The 24,368-nt window shown below is 36.1% G+C and overlaps 2 protein-coding genes across 3 annotated transcripts in view; one reads left to right on the top strand and one right to left on the bottom strand.

Annotated features, from left to right (window-relative positions):
• Window positions 1-24,368, top strand: part of LOC120634408 (ABC transporter G family member 23-like) — a 93,243-nt gene that overhangs the window by 41,865 nt on the left and 27,010 nt on the right. For both annotated transcript variants that reach the window (XM_039904942.1, XM_039904943.1), the window contains exons 2-4: window positions 1,827-1,989; window positions 3,512-3,671; window positions 6,582-6,844. In XM_039904942.1, coding sequence (XP_039760876.1) covers window positions 1,874-1,989; window positions 3,512-3,671; window positions 6,582-6,844 — 539 coding nt within the window. In that variant the 5' untranslated portion in view covers window positions 1,827-1,873. The remainder of the gene's footprint in view (window positions 1-1,826; window positions 1,990-3,511; window positions 3,672-6,581; window positions 6,845-24,368) is intronic.
• On the bottom strand, window positions 22,095-24,188 carry LOC120634410. Its single transcript, XM_039904946.1, has one exon. It carries the CDS (start codon window positions 23,553-23,555, stop codon window positions 22,713-22,715), a length of 843 nt encoding a protein of 280 aa, XP_039760880.1. The 5' UTR covers window positions 23,556-24,188; the 3' UTR covers window positions 22,095-22,712.

The following is a 24,368-nucleotide window of genomic DNA, read 5'->3' as shown; positions in this document are numbered from 1 at the left end:
GAAGTAAAATTATGATGCATGCATTAAATGTTTTTGATATTCCCTGCTGTAGGTAGGCGCATAATATCGTACATTATGTTCATTTCATTAATACCAACATTCCTACTAATATTTTAAATGACAATGTAAGTTTGTTTGTTACGCTGTAACGCAAAAACTACTTAACCGATCCTCATGAAAGTTTGTACACATATTCTTGGAAGTGTTAGAAGTAATATACGATACTTTTTATCCCGACATTAAGCTCGGTTCCGTTGGGAGTGGGGATGAAAGTGTTTGACGATTTTACACCATAACTCCGACAAATAATAACCGATTTAAATAATTATTTTTGTACTATAGAGGTTATATTACGTGTTTAATTTTTCCCAAACTTTGTGTAGATCTGAATGTGGTCGGATATAGAGGACAGAACTTCTCAGCGGACAGAGTATTTTAAATTTTTTTAGAATAGAACGCCACATCAAAAAACAAAATCAAACGCAGGCGAAGTCACGGGCAACAGCTAGTTTTTAATGAATAGTTCGTAAATTCTAACGCGATAGAAAACTTAAGGAATCTTTGATGTCATTAAAAACACCAGAAGCATTCATTGGCATTGTAAATTCTATTCTTGGCGAGATTCTAATTAAAAAATGTTACTTTTCCTTGAGATAATAAAACTACATATAAATATGAAACTAATAGCTCAGTTGAAGTTTGTTTATACATCTAAAAATACAGTCCGTTTTCTATAAGTTTAGGATAATATAATTTTATTTTAATTGAGTAGTAGTAGAGTATTTTCCAGTCACCATTAGATATGCCATCTCCTTGGTCTATTAATTACAACTAAAAAAAAAGGCTGTGTAAATAAATAAATAAATATACTCCGTCAATGCACACATCGCCATCTAGCCCGAAAGTAAGCGTAGCTTGTGTTATGGGTACTAAGATGACTGATGAATATTCCTATGAATAATATCCATAAATACTTAATATTCATATAAACACCCAGACACTGAAAATCATTCATGTTCATCACATAAATATTTTCCAATTTGTGGGAATCGAACCCACGGCCTTGGACTCAGAAAGCAGGGTCACTGCCCACTGCGCCAGTCGGTCGTCAAACACACATGTGTACATCTACTTTAGATTGTAGTTTAGGCCAAAACTTTATTAAACTTTGAAGTTATATTGTTATCATTTATTTTTCCGAAGAAGAACATTTGACGACCTCCCTGGCGTAACGGTGTGAATTTAAGTAGTAAGTCCCGCGTTCGATTTCCGGTAGGGGCAATTAGGGAATTTATAAATTCTGAATTTTCTTTGATAAGGTCTGGTGGGAGGCTAAGCGATATAATGTTCAGGTGCGATGTCGCTTAGAAACCGATTAGGATTATGGCTATTATACTGCCATCTTAGACTGCATCATCACTTACCACCAGGTGAGATTGCAATCTAGGGCTAACTTGTAGTGGAATAAATGTACAAAAAAATTGTCTAATAGAGTCTGGAAATTATATGGTCCGGATGCACAGTACCTTCAGTACCTTTCAAATCAAGAGTGAATAGGCATCTTCTAGGCAAGCGCGCTCCACCTTAGGCTGCATCATCGCTTACCATCAGGTGTGATTGCAGTCAAGCGCGCGTCTATAAAGATAAAAAAAAAAAACAAGAAGACATCACAACCGCCAAGTTAGACACTTTTAGGTTAAAACGGCATTACAACCTTAAACCCGCCATCTTAAAACGAAAACGAAACGAAAGAAATTGTAACAAACCGTAACAAAGCGGACGAAAACCGCTGCCAAATAATAATATATCTTTATTTTTTGTTACAGAAAAAGAAGTAAACAATGCGGGCGTAGTGAGTGACTGACCTAACAAGATGGCGGCCCCGGCCGTGGTTGTCAAACGGGCGTACAAGTACTATGGACGGAAGGATAAACCGGACTACAAACCTGTCCTGGAGTACTTGGACATGACCGTTGAGAAGGGTATCATGTGAGTACTTAGAAATCCCACCTAATAATAGTAGCGCATTGGGCAGGAGCTCGACTTCCCTTTGGAGGTGCCGAGTTCGAATCCCAGCACGCACCTCTAACTTTTTTAAGTTATGTGCGTTTTAAATAATTAAAATATCGCCTGCTTCAACGGTGAAGGAAAACATCGCGAGGAAACCTGTATGCCTGAGTGTTCTACATAATGTTCTCAAAGGTATTTGGAGTCCACCAATCCGCATGAGGCCAGCGTGGTGGACTACAGCCTTCACCCCTTCTCACTGTGTGCAGAGACCCGTGAAGCCCGCTTAGTTCGCGTTTATTACGGGTTTTACAAATCCTGTAGGAACCTTTTTTTCTACTGGGATAAAGAGTAGCCTATGCATTATTTACTCACCGTCCTTTCTAATAATTCTATGCAAAAATTCAAATTGATGGGTTTCTTAGGGCGTAAAGGCATTCCTTTACGTCCTAAGCAACCCATCAATCAATATATTGGCCATTGCAAACAAACACACTTCCACACTTATAATATAGGTAAGAACGATTCAAAGTTCAAGTTGTGACCGAAGATAACAACGATAATGCTGTATACACCTATAATTGATTGTAATGGCACTAGACAGATTTTGTAATTCTTACACATAATTTTTTTTTTATGAATGTAGTTACAAAAAAAAAAAAATTTTACCCGGCTAAGTTTGTTGTGGGCTCTTCTTAGACCAGGGCGCGTTTGGAACCCTCGTAGCTTTAGGTTTAAGTTGGCGAACGAAGTTATCACCATCCCCTTACAATTATGTAAACATTTATGTATGAACGCTTCATAAGTGCCTGTGATAGGCCTACATGAATAAAGAAATTTTGAATTTGAATTTGAATTTGAATTAATTGCTGGTGTGTCTTATGAATAAATAAATAAATAAATGCGAAAGTGCGTTTGGTTTTTTATTTGTTTGTATTTCCTTTACGCCCTAAATAAACAACTATTCTACTTGAATTATGGCATAGAATTAGATGAAAAGACTGAGGGTAACAAAGGCTACTGTTTAACCTGGCATGGCAAGCTAAGCAGGAAACAAAAATTATATCCCCCGAGTACATACCTTGACAAAGGATAAAAGTTAGGTGTCCACCTGCCAAAGCACGGCACAGGGAATAGGAGAGTTTTACGCTCGTTTATTATTAAACGTATATTATTTGGATATTATTTCAACCTAATATTGAATCCGCCATTCAGAGTCTGCGGCCATCTTGGACAGATTTTTATCAAAGATAGCTAAGAACACTCTTGACTCATTCAGCTTACAAACAAAAAAAAAACAATTCAAAATCGGTTCCAACGTTCGGGAAATATGATGTTAAAATGCAAATGGTTAGAGTTGAAAAAGAGCAACTGCCGAGTTTCTTGCTGTCTTCGGTAGAGTCTGCCTTTCGAACTGGTGCGGGAGTCACTACAAATAGACAGACTTGACGTTTCAAAAGTACTTCAGTAATTCTACTTGAAATAAATGAATTTTTAATTTCAGATATGGCCTCCTAGGTCCATCCGGTTGTGGCAAGACCACACTCCTGTCTTGCATCGTCGGTAGACGGAAACTGGACAGCGGGGAGGTATGGGTTTTGGGGGGAAAACCGGGCGAGAAAGGCAGTGGAGTTCCAGGGCCCAGAGTTGGGTATATGCCCCAGGTAAGTCTTAACACATTTTATTATAATTAACGAAAAATGAAATATCCAATGAAGCGATGAAATTAAAATAAATAAAGTTGTGAATGCAGTTAAATTCTAGGCACGTTAAACTAAAGTATGTTATCATACCGGTCTTGTAATTTAATAGTAGATTATGCATCAAGTATGGTTATATTGCACTTAACAGTCGAGGTGGTATTAGGCAAGGCTAGAAGCAATCGCGCTAAGAAAGCCGAGAGTATAACAATTAATGTACCACACGCGTTTCATACGACGATTTTCATTACACTAGCGAGGAAAAAATTAGAATAAACTTTTAAATAAGTACTCAGCAAAGAACTGACCCTTTTTTGCCGGTTTTTTCACAGTATTAAAGTTTCATAAGCCACTCTACATTTTGGTTGAAACAGGTTATACACTCGCGATTCGATGCCTCGATTCCCGGCGGAGTAAAATCTACTTTTGCTCTACTTTAGAAAACAATATTTTCTTTTCTTTTAAGTGTAAAGTTAATTGTTAAAAAAATAATATAAACATGCTTTCGTAAAGAAAATCTCTTTTTATTTGGCATGCTTTTATTTTTATGCTTTTATTTTTTGCTTTTATTTTTTATTTGACGGCCGAGTGGCGCAGCTTTCTGAGTCCAAGGCCGTGGGTTCGATTCCCACAACTGGAAATAGTTGGTGTGATGAACATGAATGTTTTTCAGTGTCTGGGTGTTTATCTGTATATTATAAGTATTTATGTGTATTATATCCATAAAAAAATATTCATCAGCTATCTCAGTACCCATAACACAAGCTACGCTTACTTTGGGGCTAGATGGCGATGTGTGTATTGTCGTAGTATATTTATTTATTATTTATTTTATAACACATGTTTTTTTATATTTTTAAAACGTACTTTTCATTAAGAAGTAATGAACAGATTTTTTGCATTATAAGTGTAGACCCTCTGTATTCTAGTCCGGCGCGCACATGGCCGGTTTTTTTTACGTATTGATATCTAGTTAAGCCAGTAATAGACCATGAAATGGTTGATTAACACGGTTAAAAGATCAAGATCAAAATAATTTAGTGTTTTACTCTTTTTAGTAGATTCAAGCGAAACAAGGCAATCAACAAAACAACCAATGAGTTTGCTGACGCAAGGTTCTGTCGCTTATTTATGAATTTATTTATTTAAACTCTTAATTTGTACACTACACAGTTAGGAAAAAAGACTGGAGTAGAATACAAAAGGCGGCCTTATCGCTTAGAAGCGATCTCTGCCAGGCAACCTTAGAATTAGGATAACAAGAGTGAGTACAAATAGTTGGTGTTAAATTATTATAAACCTACATTCAAATCACTACATACGAACAAAACATGAATATGACACATGATATGTACCTATACGATGTACAGTGCGCCAGTTTTAATCGCCTACCGTAAAACCGGCCTAGGTTTTTATTATTTTGGATTAAAAAAAGAAACACCACCAAGGCTTTTAAGTTAAATAAAAATAGCGCCTTCGACATTCTGACTTCGACTGATAACATTTTTAAAGGTTTAAAAAGAAAAAGTTGTTCTCCTTCTGACATCAAGAAACTTTGTATCTATTTGTTTATCCATATTTAACTCGAATATTAAATGCTACCTAAGCGGTGGAAGCGGTGATGGGCCAGTGGGTAGCAGCTCGACTTCGCTATCGGGGGGCCGAGTTCGAATCCCAGCACCTCTAACTTTTCAAAGTGATTTGCGTTTTAAGTAATTAAAATATTAGTTTATTCAACGGTGAAGGAAAGAATCGTGAGGAAACATGCATGCCTGGTAGTTCTACATCATTTTCTCAAAGATGTGTGGAGTTCACCAATCAGCACTGGGCCAGCGGCCCTAACCTCTTCTGATTGTGAGAAGCCCTCGCCCTTTAGTGGGCCTGGGTGGAATGTTAAGCGATGTATCTTAGTTGTTAGGCTTTCGTATCTCGAGTTCGATTCCCGGTACCTGTAACTTTTCGGAGTAATGTGCGTTTTTAATATTAACTGCTTTAACGCTGAAGGAAAACATCATGTCTTTAGAGTTCTCTATAATATTCTTAAAGAGTTTACAACAAGCGTTATCCGAGTGCCCAATGTAACATTACCGCGTTAAACAGCTAGTGTATTTGGTCCCATGGTATTTGGTTCGATTGAAAACCCCCCCCTTTTTTTGGACAGAGATTTGCTCTGAAGCAATAGTATAACTTTATTGCAACACAACAAAATAGGAAAAAAACGAGGAAAACAGTAATAAGATTATCATAAGTGATCTTTTAAAGACAACCTGAACGTGCGAAGCCGATAAAAAAGTGGAAAGTGGATGATGCACAAAGTATGTTACAAAAATAAAATAAACGGATTGGTTATGTGGTATTTGGACCCACTAAAAACTCTGTGGGTCCCTCGACAGACCTGTAATTGAGAGTACGGGATTCACTTGCGTATTCACTGCATTCTCACCAATGTTTCGACCCCCAATGCATGGCGGGTCCCATCGTCGATGGCCTGGTCGCTGGCGAATCCTCTGTTCCTGTCAATAGTCGGGTGACAAACTTCCCCTTTAATTCGCCACCCAACTCATGGCCGACGGAGGTCATTGAGGCGCCTAGTGCGTCCCCAGCGAGAGGGGAGTGATAATGTTCTCTCTTTCGCTCCGCCGCCTCCTTTGCCGACCTCCCCGGCGCAGCACACATCTATATCATATTTTACATGTAATGTAATATATGACATAGATGTGGGTTGATGGCGATAACTCAATTCGTCAACTTAAAACTAAAGCTACGAGGATTCTAAACGCGCCCTGGTCTAAGAAGAAGCCCACAATAAAATTTTGCCCCACAGCTTTCAGCCCACATCTTTTGGATTAAAATGTTTTTCTTTTCTTAAACCAGGATATCGCCCTAGTCGCAGAGTTCACAGTACGGGATGCAGTCTACTACTTCGGCAGAATCTACGGTATGAAGATGAAGAAGCTCGCGGAGCAGTTCGACTTTCTCACCAACTTATTAGAGCTGCCTAGTGGAGGGAGGCTAATAAAGACCCTCTCTGGAGGACAACAGAGGAGGGTCTCACTCGCTGCGGCGTTGGTCCATGAACCAGAACTGCTTATATTGGATGAACCGACCGTCGGGTTGGATCCAGTGCTCAGAGAACGGTGAGTTTAAACTTTATTTGGTACTGGATTTTATTAAGGCGAGTTTACTATACAATTGATGAATTTCTTAATGACAAGGTAGCTTGGGAGCAGACAGCCCCACTATTATGTCCCGCAAGACAGAAAAATGATTGTAAAATGTTACGTTGGTAAACAGCAAATGCTGAGTTTCTTACTGGCGTCTTCACGGTAGAATCTGTTTTCTAAACCGAGTCTACAAACATCCAAACTTGACGTTTCAAAAATAAATATACTACGAATAATTCCACACATCGCCATCTAGCCCCAAAGTAAGCGTAGCTTGTGTATAGCTACTAAGATAGCTGATGAATATTTTTATGAATATAATATACATAAATACTTATAATATACAGATAAACACTCTGACACAGAAATACATTCATGTTCATAACACAAACATTTTCCAGTTTTGGGAATCGAACCCACGCCCTTGGACTCAGAAAGCATTGTCTCTGCTCACTGCACCAATTTGATGTCGAAATGCTTATTAAGTAAGCCAACTTGAAATAAATGAATTTTGAATTTTGAATTTAGCTATCCCCGCGTCTTTTTCGGCGTAGAACCACTTATGTACTAATTTATCCCATCGTCATTATGAGCCCATTACTGAGTGAACTCACAAATATAGCGATTTGGATTTTATCATATACACTATAGTTATATATATTATTAAAATTTACATAACATGCTGCATTGTCGTATTAGGATAACTTTTTCCTGTAATGACAAAAATGTAAGATGGGAATAAATAAATAAATAAATAATACAAGGCACAGATCTCTCTAAATTAGAAGGGTTTTGTTAAACCACCATTATTATGATGTCCAACACGCTAGCAAAGCATGGATAACCGCTAGGGTGGGCATCATAATAATCAGTAGGTAGTCCATACATACCAATTGACATCTTGGAGATGTCTCTTAAAAAGTTCAAAGTTTGTATTAAACGTGAGCTTATAGAAAAGTCCTATTATAGTATAAAGGACTAGGTAATAGATAAAAAAGCTTGGGTGTAAATTATTGCTCTAACCAGGTTGCTCTTCTAATAATTTAAAATGACATTGTAACAAATAACAAAAAAAAACTACCGGCTAAGTTTGTTGTGGGCTTCTTCTTAGACCAGGACGCGATTGGAACCCTCGTAGCTTTAGTTTTAAGTTAACGAATGTTGTTATCGCCATCATCTCACTACCGCGTAATTCTTATGTACGCATCAAAAGTGCCACCTATGGGCCGGGCCTACTTGAATAAAGATATTTTTGACTTTGGCTTTGACTTTGACATACTCGTATCTATACTTCTATGCTAGTCAAAATGAGATAAAGAAGTATAGTTTGCGATATTGTGAGATTGTTAAGGATAATCTCTGGATCTACAGAACCGATTTTAAAAATTCTTTCGCCAATATAAAGCCACATTATTTGTGATTGCCATAAGCTAAATTTTATCCTGATATTTTATAAATTTAAAGTGCATATAAAAATTTTCGGAACCGACAGGATTTGAACCTGCGACTCTCGGGCAATCGCGGCCTGAGCGCTTTCACTTATTAAGCTACGGCTCTCGTACCGTCGATGCCGAAATTAGTATATGCCTTTCACATCAGTCTTATAGCGACTGTAGCGTCATCTAGTAGGAAACGTTGCAGTTTCGATCTACTTTTTCAAAGGTCCATATTACAATGAGACGAGTTTTAAACAAGAGATGACACATTGCTTTTTCATATAATTATAATTATTATTAGTGTTTTCACCCACACTTGGAGGAATTATATATTTTATAAATTTAAAGTGCATATAAAAATTTTCGGAACCGACAGGATTTGAACCTGCGACTCTTTATCCTGATAACTGAAAAGAATATATCACAAAAAAGGTCGAACGAAAACTCTGCCTTAACGATGAGATATATTTGATTGAGTGCTATAAAAACTTGTAGAACTTAATAATGTCTACAAAAAGTCAGGGACAGCAGTTGCATAAATATAACTATTATATTTAAAGGTTGGTTGGTTTAATTTGTTTTTGGTCATAATATCAAAAATTATGCATTCTTACCAAAAACTTATCGTCTTAAGTATTTAAATTCTAAAAAACAGTCCTTTTACAACATATAAATGTCTTATAAGGTTGACTCATAAAGTAAAGTATATTTAAAAGAGCAACTTTTAGTTTCTTGGCGGCTTCTTCTCGGTAGATCTGCCTTCCGAACTGGTGGTAGAGTCTCTAGAAACAGACAGACTTGACGTTTCAAAAGTGCTTATATTAGGCCTATTTGAAATAAATGTATTTTGAATTAATTTAATTTTAATCCAAGTAATAAATAACTAATAAAATTTTTCATGGTCTTGCCTTAATTTATACAAAATTACCTCTTCAGCTTCCTCATAAAACTTAAATGATACTATTTACGATTTATGAAAGTTGTATCACGAATATGTGATGAATATATTAGAACTGCTACTTATGTAATCAACATCACATAACTCATACTGCCTCTTTGGTTTAGTGGTTAGCATGTTCAACTACGGATAACGAGGTCGTGAGTTCGAATCCTAGGTCAGGCAATATTATATAAGGTATTGTGTATTTTCTATTAGAAATTTTTCGGTACCAGCCCGGAGATGGGAACTTGGCGGTGTCAGCCCCCGTGCCTCGGAGAGCACGTAAACCGTCGGTCCCGGTCATTTTCACTCCATGGTGGTGATAGTCGTTAAAGCCCACCAACCCGCATTGGAGGAGCGTGGTGGGTATTTGTTCTAAAACCGTCATTCTCCTATTAGAGATGAGGTCTGTGCCGAGCAGTGGGACATTAATCGGCTGCGGGTGCTATTAGTATGTCATCTTAACAAACCAAAAAAACAAAGTATGAGAGCCGTAGCTTAATTGGTAAAAGCGCTCAGGCCGCGATTGCCCGAGAATCGCAGGTTCAAATCCTGTCGGTTCCAAAAAAAATTTATATGCATTTTAAATTTATAAAATTCAAAAAAAACAAATTTATATTGGGTACATACCAAAAGTAATTTATAATATTAAAGTCTAGATAACTTCATCATTATTACTATCAACCTATTACCGGCCCACTACAGGGCACGGGCCTTAGCCCACAACGTTTGCCAAGTGCGGGTTGATGGGCTTTACACACCTTTGAGAACATTATGGAGAACTGTCAGGCATGCAATGGAGAACTCTCACGATGTTTTCCTTCGCCTTTAAGCGATATTATAATTCCTTAAATGAACAACGCATATCATTTGAAAAAATTAAACGCATGCCGGGGATCGAATTCGGTCTCTCCGAAAGGGTGGCCGACTCTCTAACCACTTTTCAACTCTAGATATAATATTGTTAAGATCATACTAAGCTTTATTTAACTTTTATATATTACTAGCTGACCCGTGCAACTTCGTCTGCACCAAATCGTTTATTACCGGAAAACACAAATACAATCCATATCCAATCCAAGCTAGATCGATTTATCGCCCCCGAAATCCCCTGTATACTAAATTTCATGAAAATCGTTGGAGCCGATTCCGAGATTTCAATTATATATACAAGAATTGCTCGTTTAAATATATAAGACTAGCTGTTGCCCGCGACTTCGTCTGCGTTTGATTTTGAAAAAATTTAAGGTATTTAGTATCGCTAAGCCTTAAATGAGGAGTTTGCTGCTGTCCGCTGAGTAGTTCTGGCCTCTATCTCCAACCACAGTTTGGGCAAAATTAAACACATATTATAAACTATAGAGGTATAGTACAAAAATAATTCTTCAAATCGGTTATAATTTGTCGGAGTTATGGGGTAAAATCGTCAAACACTCAACCCCTCTCCCAAAGGAACCGAGCTTAATGTCGAGATAAAAAGTATCCTATATTACTTTTAACACTTCCAAGAATATGTGTACAAAGTTTAATGACGATCGGTTAAGTAGTTTTTGCGTGAAAGCGTAACAAACAAACTTACATTCACATTTATAATATTAGTAGGGATAGGGATATCTATGCACAACTTTCCGGTTAAAAATTTGAACAATGTTCAAAAACCGGCATACGACTGAAACTTTGCGTAATTTCGGACAACTTTGATATTACAACTTCAGATTAACAGAAAAAGTTTTGGTGTGTCAAAATGCTGCCAAGAAATGACGTAAACAAGTTCCAAAGAATTAAAAATTCAGCGTAATCTAAGATCAATACAAGCAGTGCTAAAATAAATCCAATATTTGCAATGCCAACTATGATTTTAGAAGTGTTTGTCAACCAAGGTTAATATTAGCAGAAGGCCTTTCTCATGAATCTCAATAAATACATATTTGACTAGTGGTTATCCGCGACTTTGACACCATAAAACATCTGGTACGTATGTATTTTTTTTTGTGATCGGGAATACAGATATTTCTCATAGGCGCAGTCCTCCGAATAAAACATCTATGTCTCTATGTAATATTTCTCAAAGGTTAACTTTAATTAAGATTAGGAATACAGAAATACCTCACGGACGAAGTCTAGTTCTAGTCCGGAATAGAAAATATATCTCTCTATACAATATTCTAATATATCTTACTACAACTGTAAACTGTTAACTACAAATCGGATTGGGAATGAAGAAATTACTCATGGGCGAAGTCAATAAATTCAAATCAAGTTATTATTTTTCAAAATGTTTTTTTTTGCCGAAATAATATACGAGTATTATCCTTAATACTGTATGAAAATGTATATACGCATAGAAAATGAAGCTTAAAATGATGTTTTTAATTCAGAAAAAAGAGTTTGTAATATATTGAGATTGACGGCCAATTGGCGCAGTTTGCAGAAACCCTGCTTTCTGAGTCCAAGGCCGTGGGTTCGATTCCCACAACTGGAAAAAAGTATTTATGTATATTATTCATAAAAATATTCATCAGTCATCTTAGCACCCATAACACAAGCTACGCTTACTTTGGGACTATATGGCGATGTGTGTAATGTCGTATATTTATTTATTTATTATTAAAATTTAAAAAAAGAGCATTCATCACATCAACTTTCCGGTTCACAATTTGAACAACACAGAATTAAGAATATACAGAAACCGTGTACACGACTAATATTGAAGCATAAAAAACCAATCCACTTTAGATCGGTTTCTCAAATAGACGGTTAGTCGCTTCATACCATTTTACCAGTTGACAAATGAAAAATGAAAATGAAAAATTATTTATTTGTTATCTAAATTTCATTACAAAACAATAGGCTAAGACCTCCATTTAAGTTTGGAAAAAACCTGTATTTGGAGGTCTCGCTCTTTCCCATATAAAGTTTACACATATACTAATAACATGACTTAACCAATTTAATACATTTTATAATTTTATATTTTTTTTTTTTTGTTTAGAATTTTTCAAAATCTAAACAAAAAATCATGCAAGCATGCAAATTTGTGAGTGTGTGTGTGTAAGTGTTTGAGTGTGTGTGTGTGTGTGTTTATGTGTGTGCTTTTACTTTAGAATCAGGAAGAGAGATTCTGTCTCATCGTACGTTAATGACTTTATCCAATTTGTTACTGTTTTTTTACAGTCATGTAGTTTCAGTGGATAAATATTCAAAACTCTATTTATTCTATTATACAGCAGACAAGATTGTTTCTTTAGTTGCCTAGAGGCAAAGGCTGTTTTTGTGTTAACTGTAGAGACAATGCGACTATTTGTTCTTTTATTTAAAGTTATTGGATCAAAGTGTAGTTTTTTATGAATTTTTAAGATTACTAAGAGTATATATAATTGTCTGACTGTTAGGACATTGCTAAGGGCATATAATGAGTTAGTGGGATACCGAAAACACTTAAAATGCATGACCTTTAACAAATATCGCTGAGCCCTTTCAACGTCAATAAATCTGGTCTTGGCAGCACCTCCCCATACAGGTATACAGTAGGTTGTTATGGATTGAGCCAGAGCTAAATAAATTTTTTTGAGTAAGTCTATTGGGGCAATAGCTCGCAACTTTTTAAAAATCCATGTTAGCTTTCTGACTCTATTTGCTACTAATTCTATCTGAGGGTACCAAGATAATTTTTGATCGAGGATAACACCAAGGTATTTCGTGGAGGATACCCTTTCAATGGTAGGGCAGGAGCAATTTTGAAAAGAAAGATCACCACACTTGTGAATCTTAATACTGAAATAATTTTTTGGTTGAGAACTATTTTTGATTGAAAAACATATATAATTGGTTTTGTTTGTGTTAAGTGTAAGTAAATTCGCGCTAAGCCAATTAGCTATCATGGTCAGTCCATTTTCAGTCGTCTCTTGGACTTCCTTCCAAGTATGCCCAGAAAAAACTATGGCGGTGTCATCAGCGTAACAGAAAACCTGACCATTCTTGAGCTTGATTTCGCACAGTTCATTTATGTAGACCAAAAACAAGGTTGGCCCCAGGACACTTCCTTGTGGGACTCCATAAGTGATATCAGCCATATCACTAACGTATTCACCTATTTTGACCCTTTGCTTTCGGTTACATAAATAATCCTTAAATAATTCCAAAGGTGTACCTCTAATTCCTACAAGGTCCAGTTTTTCTACAAGTTTGGGGACAGAGACGGTGTCAAATGCCTTTTTTAGGTCCAAAAAAACACAAAGACACTTTTTACCCTGGTCAATTTGGTCTACAATTAAAGAACTTAGATCAGATACTGCGTCTTCGGTCGATTTGTTGCGTCTAAAGCCATACTGGTTTTCTGATATTAAATTAAATCTGTCTAGAAATTTAACCAGCCTTAAGTTCAGACATTTTTCCAAAATTTTCGAAATAGAAGGAAGAACTGATATTGGTCGGTAGTTATTGACATCGTCTCTGGCACCACTCTTGTAAATTGGCGTTACAATAGCTTGCTTGAGTGGGGATGGAAAAATACCCTTTTCAAAACACAAATTGGACAAATGGGAAATAATTGGGGCCACCTCGCTTCTGGCCATTTTCAAAAAACTAGTAGGAATGTTATCCCAACCGACGGCACTAGTGGATTTAAGCCCCGAAAGCACCGCATTTACTTCATCAACTGACGTGGCTAATAGAACAAAAGACGAGAGTGGAGGATGTGGTGTTGTATTTGGAAAATTAAATTGTGAACAGATGGTTGTCAGAGATATTTTTTTGGCGAGGTTTTTACCTACACTTGCAAAATAATTGTTAATATGATTAACAGAATCAATTGCTAAATGTCTAAAACGGAGAAGGGCAGTGTTATCCACCTTCGTTGGAGATAAGTTTGTGACTCTTTTAATATTATTCCAAAGCGTTTTATTATTATCTGACTTGGCTAATTGATCCCTATCATATTGTTTTTTAAGTCTTTTTATTAGATTGTTGCAAAAATTTCGATACCGTTTGTATGTGATAGTTAAAATTTCATCATGTTGGTTTAGTTTAAATTTTCGCTGCATTTTATTTCTATTTCTGATGCATCGGAGGACGCCTGGAGTAATCCAAGGCTTGATAATACGTTTGCTTCTTGGTGCTATAACTGTTTTAGAATTTTCTTGTATTGACTCAGTTATTTTGCTTATTAGCTGTTGAATTATGGTGTTAGGGTTATCACAAAACAGTAAAAGTGAAAGATTTTTTTCTATTAGAGTTTTCAAAGCATCTTCAAAGTTTGTTATAATTCTTGTTTTAGGAGCTCTGTTATTTAATTTTGAATTTCTGAGACTTAGAATAATCGTCGAGTGATCAGTTATAGTTGTATTAAGCACTGCTACATGTGCCGATATAGAATTTTTATTGAGTTTTAAGAAAAAGTGATCTAGACAATTAGCATCACGGGTTGGTAAAACGTGTCCAGGTGAGAAACCATTAGTAGATAGCATATTTAAATAATTAGATCTATTATTTCGTTCATAAGTCTGGTCCGAGATTTTAGGAATAATGTTGATGTTAATGTCTCCTGTTAAAATAATATTTTTATGAGTTTTTAAGTTTTCCAAATGGCTGTTTAAAGATTCAATAAAACTGTCAGCAACATTGTTGGAGGGAGACCTGTAAATACCAAGAACGATGCTATTATCTAGTTCAATTTGTAAACAGGACGCAAGAGATATTTTAATTTCCGTAGCGTGAACTGTTAATGATTTTTTAACATAGAGCACAACACCATCATTTTGATTTAAGTGGTTAGTGGTAGCAAAAGATATATACCCCTGTACGCTTGGTAAGATTTTCTTAGAATTTAGCCAACATTCTGTCAGAATAATTACATCTGCTTCGAAGTTTAACATTGAGAGGTTAATTTGTAGGTCATGTATGTTACTATAAATACTCCTTATATTTTGTGTTAAAAATGTAGTATCGTTATTTGTTATTTGTAAAAAGTTATGTAGATCCCTAACATCACACAGACTAGAATACGATATATCAGAACTATCTATTTCCTGCACATTATTAAACTGACTATCCATATTCAGATTTAAAATAAAAATGAGGTAACTCAGACTTTGATCTGCACGTATGGGCGTAATACAGTAATAACAACGAACTTATTTTGCCTGTAAAAAATAATGTATAGTAAATATTTCGGTGGCTATAAATAATTTTAAATTTTAATTTTAAAATAATATAGAGTAAGAAGTGCGTAATGCGGTGTGTAACAGTGTAGGTGATGTGTGTGTTATGTTTATGAAGTGTTTTTGTGTATTTAGTAAAAATTTGGGTTTGTTTTAATAATTCTTTGTTCAAATATAAATATGTCCTTATGTTATCTGTTTGCGAAATATACATGCGCTTAACAGTTGTATTGTTAAAGAATAGGTATAACATTAAAGGTGTAATTATAAAAACAGTTTGTGTATCAAATTTAAAAAAGAACACAATATAATATCTGACTGTAAAATAATAATGTAGTCATTTTTGTAAGAGAAGGTGCACTTGAGCCTCACTACTTATATGAATAATGGGTGAGTTTTCATTTTTACGAACATAGACCTTTCCAAAAGCCGTCCAGCAGAATTTATATGTTTTAGATTTGGCAAGATCTCGTGCGAGGAAATATAGGCGAGACCCTTTGGCTGTTAATTGTTCTGAAATATAAACAGGAGTCTCTTCATCTTTTCGAAAACCCAAATGCTTAGCGCGCAACTTTGATTTGTTTTTAAAATTGAAGGATTTACACATTTTGAGTATCTCTGTCTTTAAAATCGCCGATGAAGTTTCCACTAATATAGGGGTGCTTTTGGAATTATCTCCTTTTCCGCGAATTCGGTAGATGTCCGTAATGTGAGCTTTTTCAATTGTACACCCTATATTTTGGCATAAGCATGTAACCATTTCTATAAGGTCTTCTTTTGTTTCATTAGATTTTAAAGGCACATTTTTCATTTCAAGATTATTTTTTCTACACGACCTCTGCAGGTCCTCCACTCTCTCCTCGAGAACTGTTATGTACTTTTTATCTTCCTTCATCTTACACTCTAATAGCTCAATTTTTTTTTTTAATTCTTCATTTTGAGCGGTGACTGAGGCAATTGAATATTCTATGGCTTGATTAGATTGTTGTATTTCTTTTTGTGTCATAATAATTTTTTTTTAGTTCACTAGCTTGTTCAGCAAACGAGGACGAAATCATCTTTTTAATTTCCTCCTTAAATTCGTCAAATTCAGTACTGAGATTACTATCCCGCCCTCGTTTGTTGCGGAAAGCAACAAAGTTCGGTGGTGTTATATCATCAGGTAGAGCATACTTCGTGTTGGGTGATGTATCCATGTTGGCAGTATAATATGTAAAAAGTATAATCTAAAAGAAGCCCTATTACACCAAATTAAGGCCCACAAGTCAACGACATTCAGGACATGTAGTAGAAATCTTAATTAACAGGTGGTTGGTTGCTATGAACGAGTGTAAAAGAGCCGCTGGCGCACTGCAGAGGGGCGGAAGTTCGACGTTTCAAACTGCGTCAAATTGGTCGTTTATTAGTTTCAAAAATCCTTGCACAGGGTTTTGTTGTACTAGGGTCGCATCCAGCAATGCGGGCTATGTAATCAAGCAGAAGAAGCTCCAATTGCGTCGATAGATGGCGTTAGAAGGTTTAAAACATGGCTGGTCGGAGTCTTGTAGTACCAGGGTCGCAGCAAATAAAGCGGGTCATGTACTCACACGGCTATAATAGATGACGCGCGGAGTAGGTATGTCGGTGCGCACGAAGTAAGTGAAACCTCCTTACGTTTTCTGTACTCCTATTTTTGTGCACTATTTGTTTTGGTCTTATTATAATTTTAAATCGAAAATAATTACTAAATAAGGTTTCAGAGCACGTCTAAGCCACACGGCGGTCCGGGGGGAAGAGCGACAGTAATTGTTTTACCTCTTATGTTCTAAGCGCACACTATAAAATGGGAAAACAGTTGTGACCTAGCATCATTCCGCGGGTGTAAAGTAAAACGTTCGCGTTGCGTTTTCACTGTATGTGTATGTATATGGAAACAATGCACTGCATACAATAATGAGAATTCTTTATGTTCTTATTTCAATGTTGAACAATATTCGGAAAATGGCCGACATCCGACTAAAACTAGGCGTAACTACGCCAAGAGAATGCTATGAAAGTTATGAGTATTACAAATGATCATTAAAGTAGTTCACTACATTCCGAACATTTTTGAGGAAATCCATGATATATTATGAAATATAAGCTTTTGAGTACCCAATCAACCGGCGGTCAGGGCTCCAGAGTGAGGAACCTCCTCACAATACGCGCCAATTCAAGGACTGCTGCCTTCTGTATCCCACCCTTGATCCGACAACCAAGCGAAAGCTTCTTAAGATGTAGGTCGAAGCTTATGAATATTACCTTAGGTACAAATTATTAATCTAACAAAAAAACCATCTGTGAGTATACCTAATGCAAAGTTTTGACGCGTACACAAATATTTTGTACCTACTCTTATTTTACGTTTTTTTTTAACCTACCCACATTTAGCTCTATACATTTGTTAAGAACTTATTAATTAAATTCAAATTCAAAAATATTTTATTCATGTATTTATCGTCCTTTCTATAAATATAATTTTAGAATATAGAATGTAGTTATACCGGACTGTTGACGGAGCAGGTTGTAACGGTCAAACTCATAACAGTTCATGTTTTACACGTTTTCAATTTCAGTTTTAAAACTTTTTGTACGCACGCAGGGCAATCTCGCACGGAAAATGTCATATATGACTCTCTCTATAGGTGTAGACTATGTAGCAGTACGCTGCCTCCCAAAGTTACGCGGGCGAAGCCGCAGGGCACATCTAGTTCATAATAATTCACAAGCTTCGCTTACTTCGTAGTATATTAAAAAAAAAAAAAAAATGCATGAAGCGCTAGCAGTAATCCCACAGATCAAGGATGCCCAATCGCAAGGTCAATACCTTGCGATTGGGTTTTTTTTGGGTAAAAGGTATTGATACATTATTATGTGTGCGTTTGCTAAACCGCTTATACGTATCTGTGTTTTATAAACCTCATGCTGATGTACTTGAGTTCATACAAACAAGTCTCGGCTTGCATACTTGGCGATTGCATATTTGAGATACTTATTACTACACTAGCTGCGCCCCGCGGTGTTACCCGCGATGAATAAGTCCTTTGGTTGCATTGTTGGCACGTGTGGAAGGATTTGTGTTAAGAATACGAATGTTCCTCCAGACCACATTGAGAATTTCTGTGTATTTTTCCAGGATACAAAATTAAAATAAATAAATATAATACGTCAACACACAGAACGCCATCTAGCCCCAAAGTAAGCGTAGCTTGTGTTATGGGTACTAAGATGACTGATGATTATTTTTATGAATAATATACATACTCATAAAATGCAGATAAACGCCCAGACACTGAAAAATATTCCTGTTCATCACACAAAAATGTTCCAATAGTGGGAACCGAACCCACGGCCTAAAGCGGGGTCGGTACCACTGCGCCAATCGGCCATCTAAAAGTAGCCTATTAGAAAAATTAAGCTTAATTTGCTTAAATCCGCGAAAAGCAGGAGAATCGGTGTGGTGTAATTTATAATTTCTTCAATCCTTATATATTATATTATATTATATTCCACACCAAACAGATCTTCGGCAATGTACCCTCTACGCACGTTTCACTCCGAAACCTGAGCATCCTCAAAGAGATATTGACTTTACAATGAATAATTTACACTTCTGAGGATGGTATAATGTTTTTACCTACACTTACAGTAAATACCAAATTAATGAACTAAATTTTTTAAATGCATTTTAAAAATTTTGGAACTGACAAGATTTGAACCTGCGACTCGCAATCTCGGCCTGAGCACATTACGAATAAGGCTCTCATTCCGAAATGCCCAAATTAGAATATACACTCTGTATCCGTTTTATGGCTTGCGTTTTTTTTTGTTGAATTTACCCCAGTACAAGTGATTTTTGAAATGCACATAACTTTAAAAAATTAGAGCTGCGAGCTGGGATTCGAACTCGGCCCAGCGAAATTGATACCGAAACCATTGACAGTTAACAGATGTTGAAACTGCTAGGCTTGTTTATTTTGCATACTTCCATATTGTAATGTCGTATGGGATCTTGTTATGGGGCAGAGCTGTTCATATAGAAACTATATTTATACTACAGAAAAGAGCTGTGCGATCGATATATAAACTTGGGTCACGGGAATCCCTTCGTGCCAAATTTGAAGAAATAGGTGTATTTACAGTAGCCTCGCAATATATTTATTTATTTATTTATTTATTTATTTAAGCCTTATAACTTTCCTGTACTTAACTTATACAACTACTATACAACTACAGTGAATTATGTACTACTTAATCTATTATTCAACTATTATTACTTTATGTATAATTTTTATGTATCAGGAACCCTCTTCGGTGAAGGCCTCCTCCAAGACTTGCCATCTTTCCCTATCCTGAGCTATTTGGATCCATTGTGGACCCGCGATTTTCTTAATGTCATCATCCCATCGAGTACACGGTCTGCCTCTGTTGCGCTTGCCTGGTGGGCCTCTCCATGTGGTTACTGTTTTGGTCCACCTGTGATCTGTGAGGCGCGCCACGTGACCCGCCCATTTCCACTTTAGTTTTTTTGCGTAGCTTAGTGCATCTATTATTTTCGTTGCTGATCTTATTTTTGTGTGTCTTATCTTGTGTAGCTTTTTAATGTTTAGCATGCTCCGTTCCATTCCTCTTTGACATGTATTTATATTGTTTTTTGTTTTATTTGTAAATTTCCATGTTTGGCATGCATATGTCAGGCATGGAATAAGGCATGATTCCATAACTTTCTTCTTAAGTATTATAGGTATATCACTCTTAAATATCTCCTTGCAGCTCCAATATTTGTTCCACGTATTTTTTATTCTTCTCGCAATTTCTTTATCGTTTCTGTCTCTACTGAATCCAATTAATTTTCCTAAGTAATTATACTGTTCGACATATTCTAATTAGTCATTTTCAATTTTTATAGCTGATCTTATGTAATTGGTCATGGCTTTCGTTTTTGTTACATTCATTTGTAGACCTACTTGTATGCTAGCCTTGTGTAAGGATTCTATCATATTTTGAAGTTCGTTACTCGTTTCTGATAGCAAAACTACGTCGTCTGCAAATCTCAAGTGGTTCAAGTATTTGCCTTGGATGTACAAGCCTTGATTTTTCCAATCTAGCTTTCTAATGATGTATTCTAGTATTGCAATAAAAATTTTTGGGGAGAGAGGGTCACCTTGCCTAGCTCCTCTACTCACTGGAAAACTTGGTCCAATAGATTCTAGCTTTACTCTACTAGTGCTGTTTTTATATATATTTTTTAGTATCGTTATGTATTGGATCTCTACATTTTGTGCTTTTAGTGTTTCCCATATACATTCGTGTGAGACAGTATCGAAGGCTTTTTGGTAGTCAATAAATGCAATGTAGAGAGGTCTTTGCTGCTCTTGATATTTTTCTATTACTAACTCTAAAGCATGTATATGGTCCAGAGTAGAGAACTTTTTCCTAAAACCAGCTTGTTCTTTGGGTTGATGTTGTTCTAAGGTTGCGCTTATTCTTTGATTTAACATTGTAGAGAAGATTTTATATATACTTGGTAGTAGACTAATGGGCCGGTAATTGCCTATGTCTTTAGGATCTCCTTTTTTGTAGAGCAAGATAATATTAGATTCCGACCATTGTGATGGAGTATGGGTTGTTTTAAGTATCATATTAAACAATTTTGCTAGTGGTAGAGCCAGTATAATACTGGCTGCTTTAATTGCATCGTTTGTAATATTGTCTGACCCTGGGCATTTTTCAGGTTTAAGTTTGTTTATAATTCCTAAAATTTCCATAGCTTGTACTGGCTTTATAGAGCGTTGTAGTCCCTCGGATTCAACGGATTCATTCAGATCCAGACTGCAACTGCTTTGCGTTTTTGGTGCGCTATATAAGGTTTTGTAGAAGTCAGTCGCAATTTTAATGATATCTTTACGGTTATAAGTTACTATACCAGACTCTTTTAAACCTTCAACCCACGTTTTCTTTGTTCGTAGCTCTTTGTATCCTCTTTTTAGGCTTCCTTTTTGCTCTAGGTACTTACTAATGACTTCGGTTCTGTATTTCTTGTAGTCATTTTTTATGCATTTACTTGATAATTTGTATAGAGCCTTAAGTTCGTTTTTCATGGGCAGAGTTTTGTTTTTGGCTTTTTGTAGTTCTTGTCTTCTGCACAATAGTATTCTTGTGTGTTCCGTTAGTATGCTGCGGTCTCTTTTCGTATGGTTTGAACTATGTATGTCTTGCATACTTTTGGTGATAGAAGTTATTATTTTATCATAGTATGTTTGTACTGATTCATTCGATCCTGCGTCGAGTAGAGATAAACTAGTTTGGAGCCTCTCTTTATATAATTTAATTTTTTGTTCATCTTTGAAGATGCTACTTAGCTTGCTTACGTACTTTCGTCTACTCTTTATTGGTTTTGAGAGCGATATTTGAGCTCTGAGTGGCCTATGATCTGATGGGTAGTTTATGCTCAGTGTCTCTGCATTTTGAAACATTTGCGGATAGTTTGACAGTACATAGTCTATCTCGTTTTTAACTTGACCGTTTGGAGAGCGCCAAGTCCATCTTCTTTTGGCTTTTTTCTTGTAAAAGGTATTTATAATTGCAAGCTTATTTTCCATTGCAAAATCTATAAGTTTTTGCCCTCTATCGTTTCTTACTCCGTGCCCATAGTTCCCCATTATTGTGTATTCGTCACTTTGTGGCTCTCCTATTTTTGCATTGAAGTCTCCCATTAGAATAAATTCCTCGTGTGCTATGGCTATGGCTGTGTCTATAGTTTTATAAAAGGTTTTTATTTCTTCTTCGTCTGATGTTTCTGTCGGGGCGTAGACTTGTATTATAGACAATCTTTTACATGGTAACTTTAAGTTGAGTAGAGCGACACGTTCAGAAATACCAATATAGCTTTCTATATATTGTTTTAAATGTTTATTTATTATGAAGCCAACTCCATATAGGCCCGGTGTTTGTCCAGTAAAACAGAGTATGAATTTTTCATATTCATCTATTATATTGCCGAGGCGCCGGACTTCTGAAATACCAATTATATCGTATTTTAGGTTTTCTAGCGCTTTCTCCATTTCCAATATTCTGTCATATGATGAAAGTGTTCGGACGTTGTAGGTTATTATATAAAGGTGATTTTTTTCCTTCTTTGTTTGTTTTGTGTGGTATGATGATGTGCTTGGAGGGTTATGGTCGGAATCTTCCGCGGTGACCAGCCGTCTTGGAAGATGTGTTATGTGTATTTTATGTTCTTCTTCAATTATTTTGTAATTATTTGGGAACGGCTGGAGTGCTCGTTGCTATGCCTTCCTGGTGTTGTCCTGGAAGTTTGTGTTGTTGTTATTGCTAGTTAGGAAGTTTAAAATTCCCGGTTTTAAAACGCTTTCGGAACAACTTGAAGATCTTTGCTTTGTCTGAGTAGCTAGAGATTTTGTTTTTTTGTTTGCATGCGGTCTCTGTTCAGCATAGCTTTTAACAGCGTTTACCGGCGAATTTGAGAGGTTTCTTTTTTTGTTGTTGGTGTTGGTAGGCGTTGTTGTTTGTTTGTTGTTGGTATTTTTTAAAATGACAAGCTTGTCGTATTTAATTATGGCGGTGTTTCCATTCTCTCTTTCGGCTTTTACTTGCTCTTGTAGCTCTTTTCTTATTTGTAGAACTGATTGGGGGTAGTCCTCTTTCACATAATATGGTGTACCTTTTAAAGTTCCTTTATTTTTGAGGATCTTTCTACCAAGTGTTGCAAAGGTAACAACTATAGGTCGTGGCTTGTCGCTTTTTTTTCCTATTCTTCTGATGGCTACTAGGTCAATGTAGTCTAATTTTATCGTGAAATATTCATGTACGAATTTTATTATTTTGGTTTCCATGCTAGAGTAGGAATTTTCGTCTTCGTGAAGGCCAAAAAATACCAGATTACGCTGCCTTGCCTGTTTTTCTAAAAAGTATATTCTTTGTTCTTGGTTTTCCACTCTTTTCTTGAGATTTTCGTGTTTTTCTTCTATGACTGCGAATTTTTCTTCTAAAATATTATTTATGTTTATTGTTACGTTTTCCGTCACTTCTTCACCTTTTTTATTTATAAATGTTTTTTGTTCCTCAAGCTCCTTTTGAATTAAACGAAGCGTCGCCAATACCTCCTCCATTGTGTTGCAAAAAGAGTATTTGAAGTGTTAGTGTGTGGTAACCTTGCGGCTTTCTTGGCCTAGCGTGATGGAGTTGGTTTTGCACTTTCCTACAAGTAGTGCCCTCTGTTCACGCTTTTGGAAACTTCGTGCACGGGTTGATTCAGTGGTATGGTCGATAGCGTATATAAAGTTAATACAGCTACTTCTCGGTAGATGGCGTTAGTACATTGTAGCGTCCAAGCAATTAGATTAAACAGCTACTTCCCGGTAGGTAGCGTTGGTAGTTCCTCGGAGTCTATGACGGTTTGGCTGACTCACTTTTTAGGTTATGTTTCAAATTGTTTAACTAAAAATGTCTAAAACAAAACTTCCACAGCAATGTTTAATTTATTCCACTGCCACTGATAGCGCATTGGTGTATAAAGTTGCACAAAAACGTCTGTGGTTCCACAGTTTTAACAAAAAGTCACTGTACATATGAATGTATTATCACAGCTTTTTTTCACTGTTTGATAGTTTATTGTTTTTATTTTCACTTTGGCCTTACGTTATGGACACTTATACTCTTTTAACAATTCATTTCACTATTTATTTTGTGTTTTTATAATTTATTTAGCAATAATAACACAGAGCCGATGTTGACCGTGGCACAGTAGCGCCGTCCTCCCCTATTTCGTCCGTCCTAATATATTTATAATAATATAATATTATTAAACAAAACATAAGTAGTTATAAACAAAAAGTCGATATAAACAGTCGACTTACTAGAAAAGGACATAAATTAGTGATATCTTCGTATCGTCTGAGATAAGTACAGAAATCCTTTGTGGG

The sequence above is a fragment of the Pararge aegeria genome, chromosome 23 (genome assembly GCF_905163445.1).
Source record: "Pararge aegeria chromosome 23, ilParAegt1.1, whole genome shotgun sequence".
Lineage (NCBI taxonomy): Eukaryota > Metazoa > Arthropoda > Insecta > Lepidoptera > Nymphalidae > Pararge > Pararge aegeria.
Note: the sequence above shows the minus strand (reverse complement) of the source record. Positions and strands in the feature narration are given on the sequence as shown.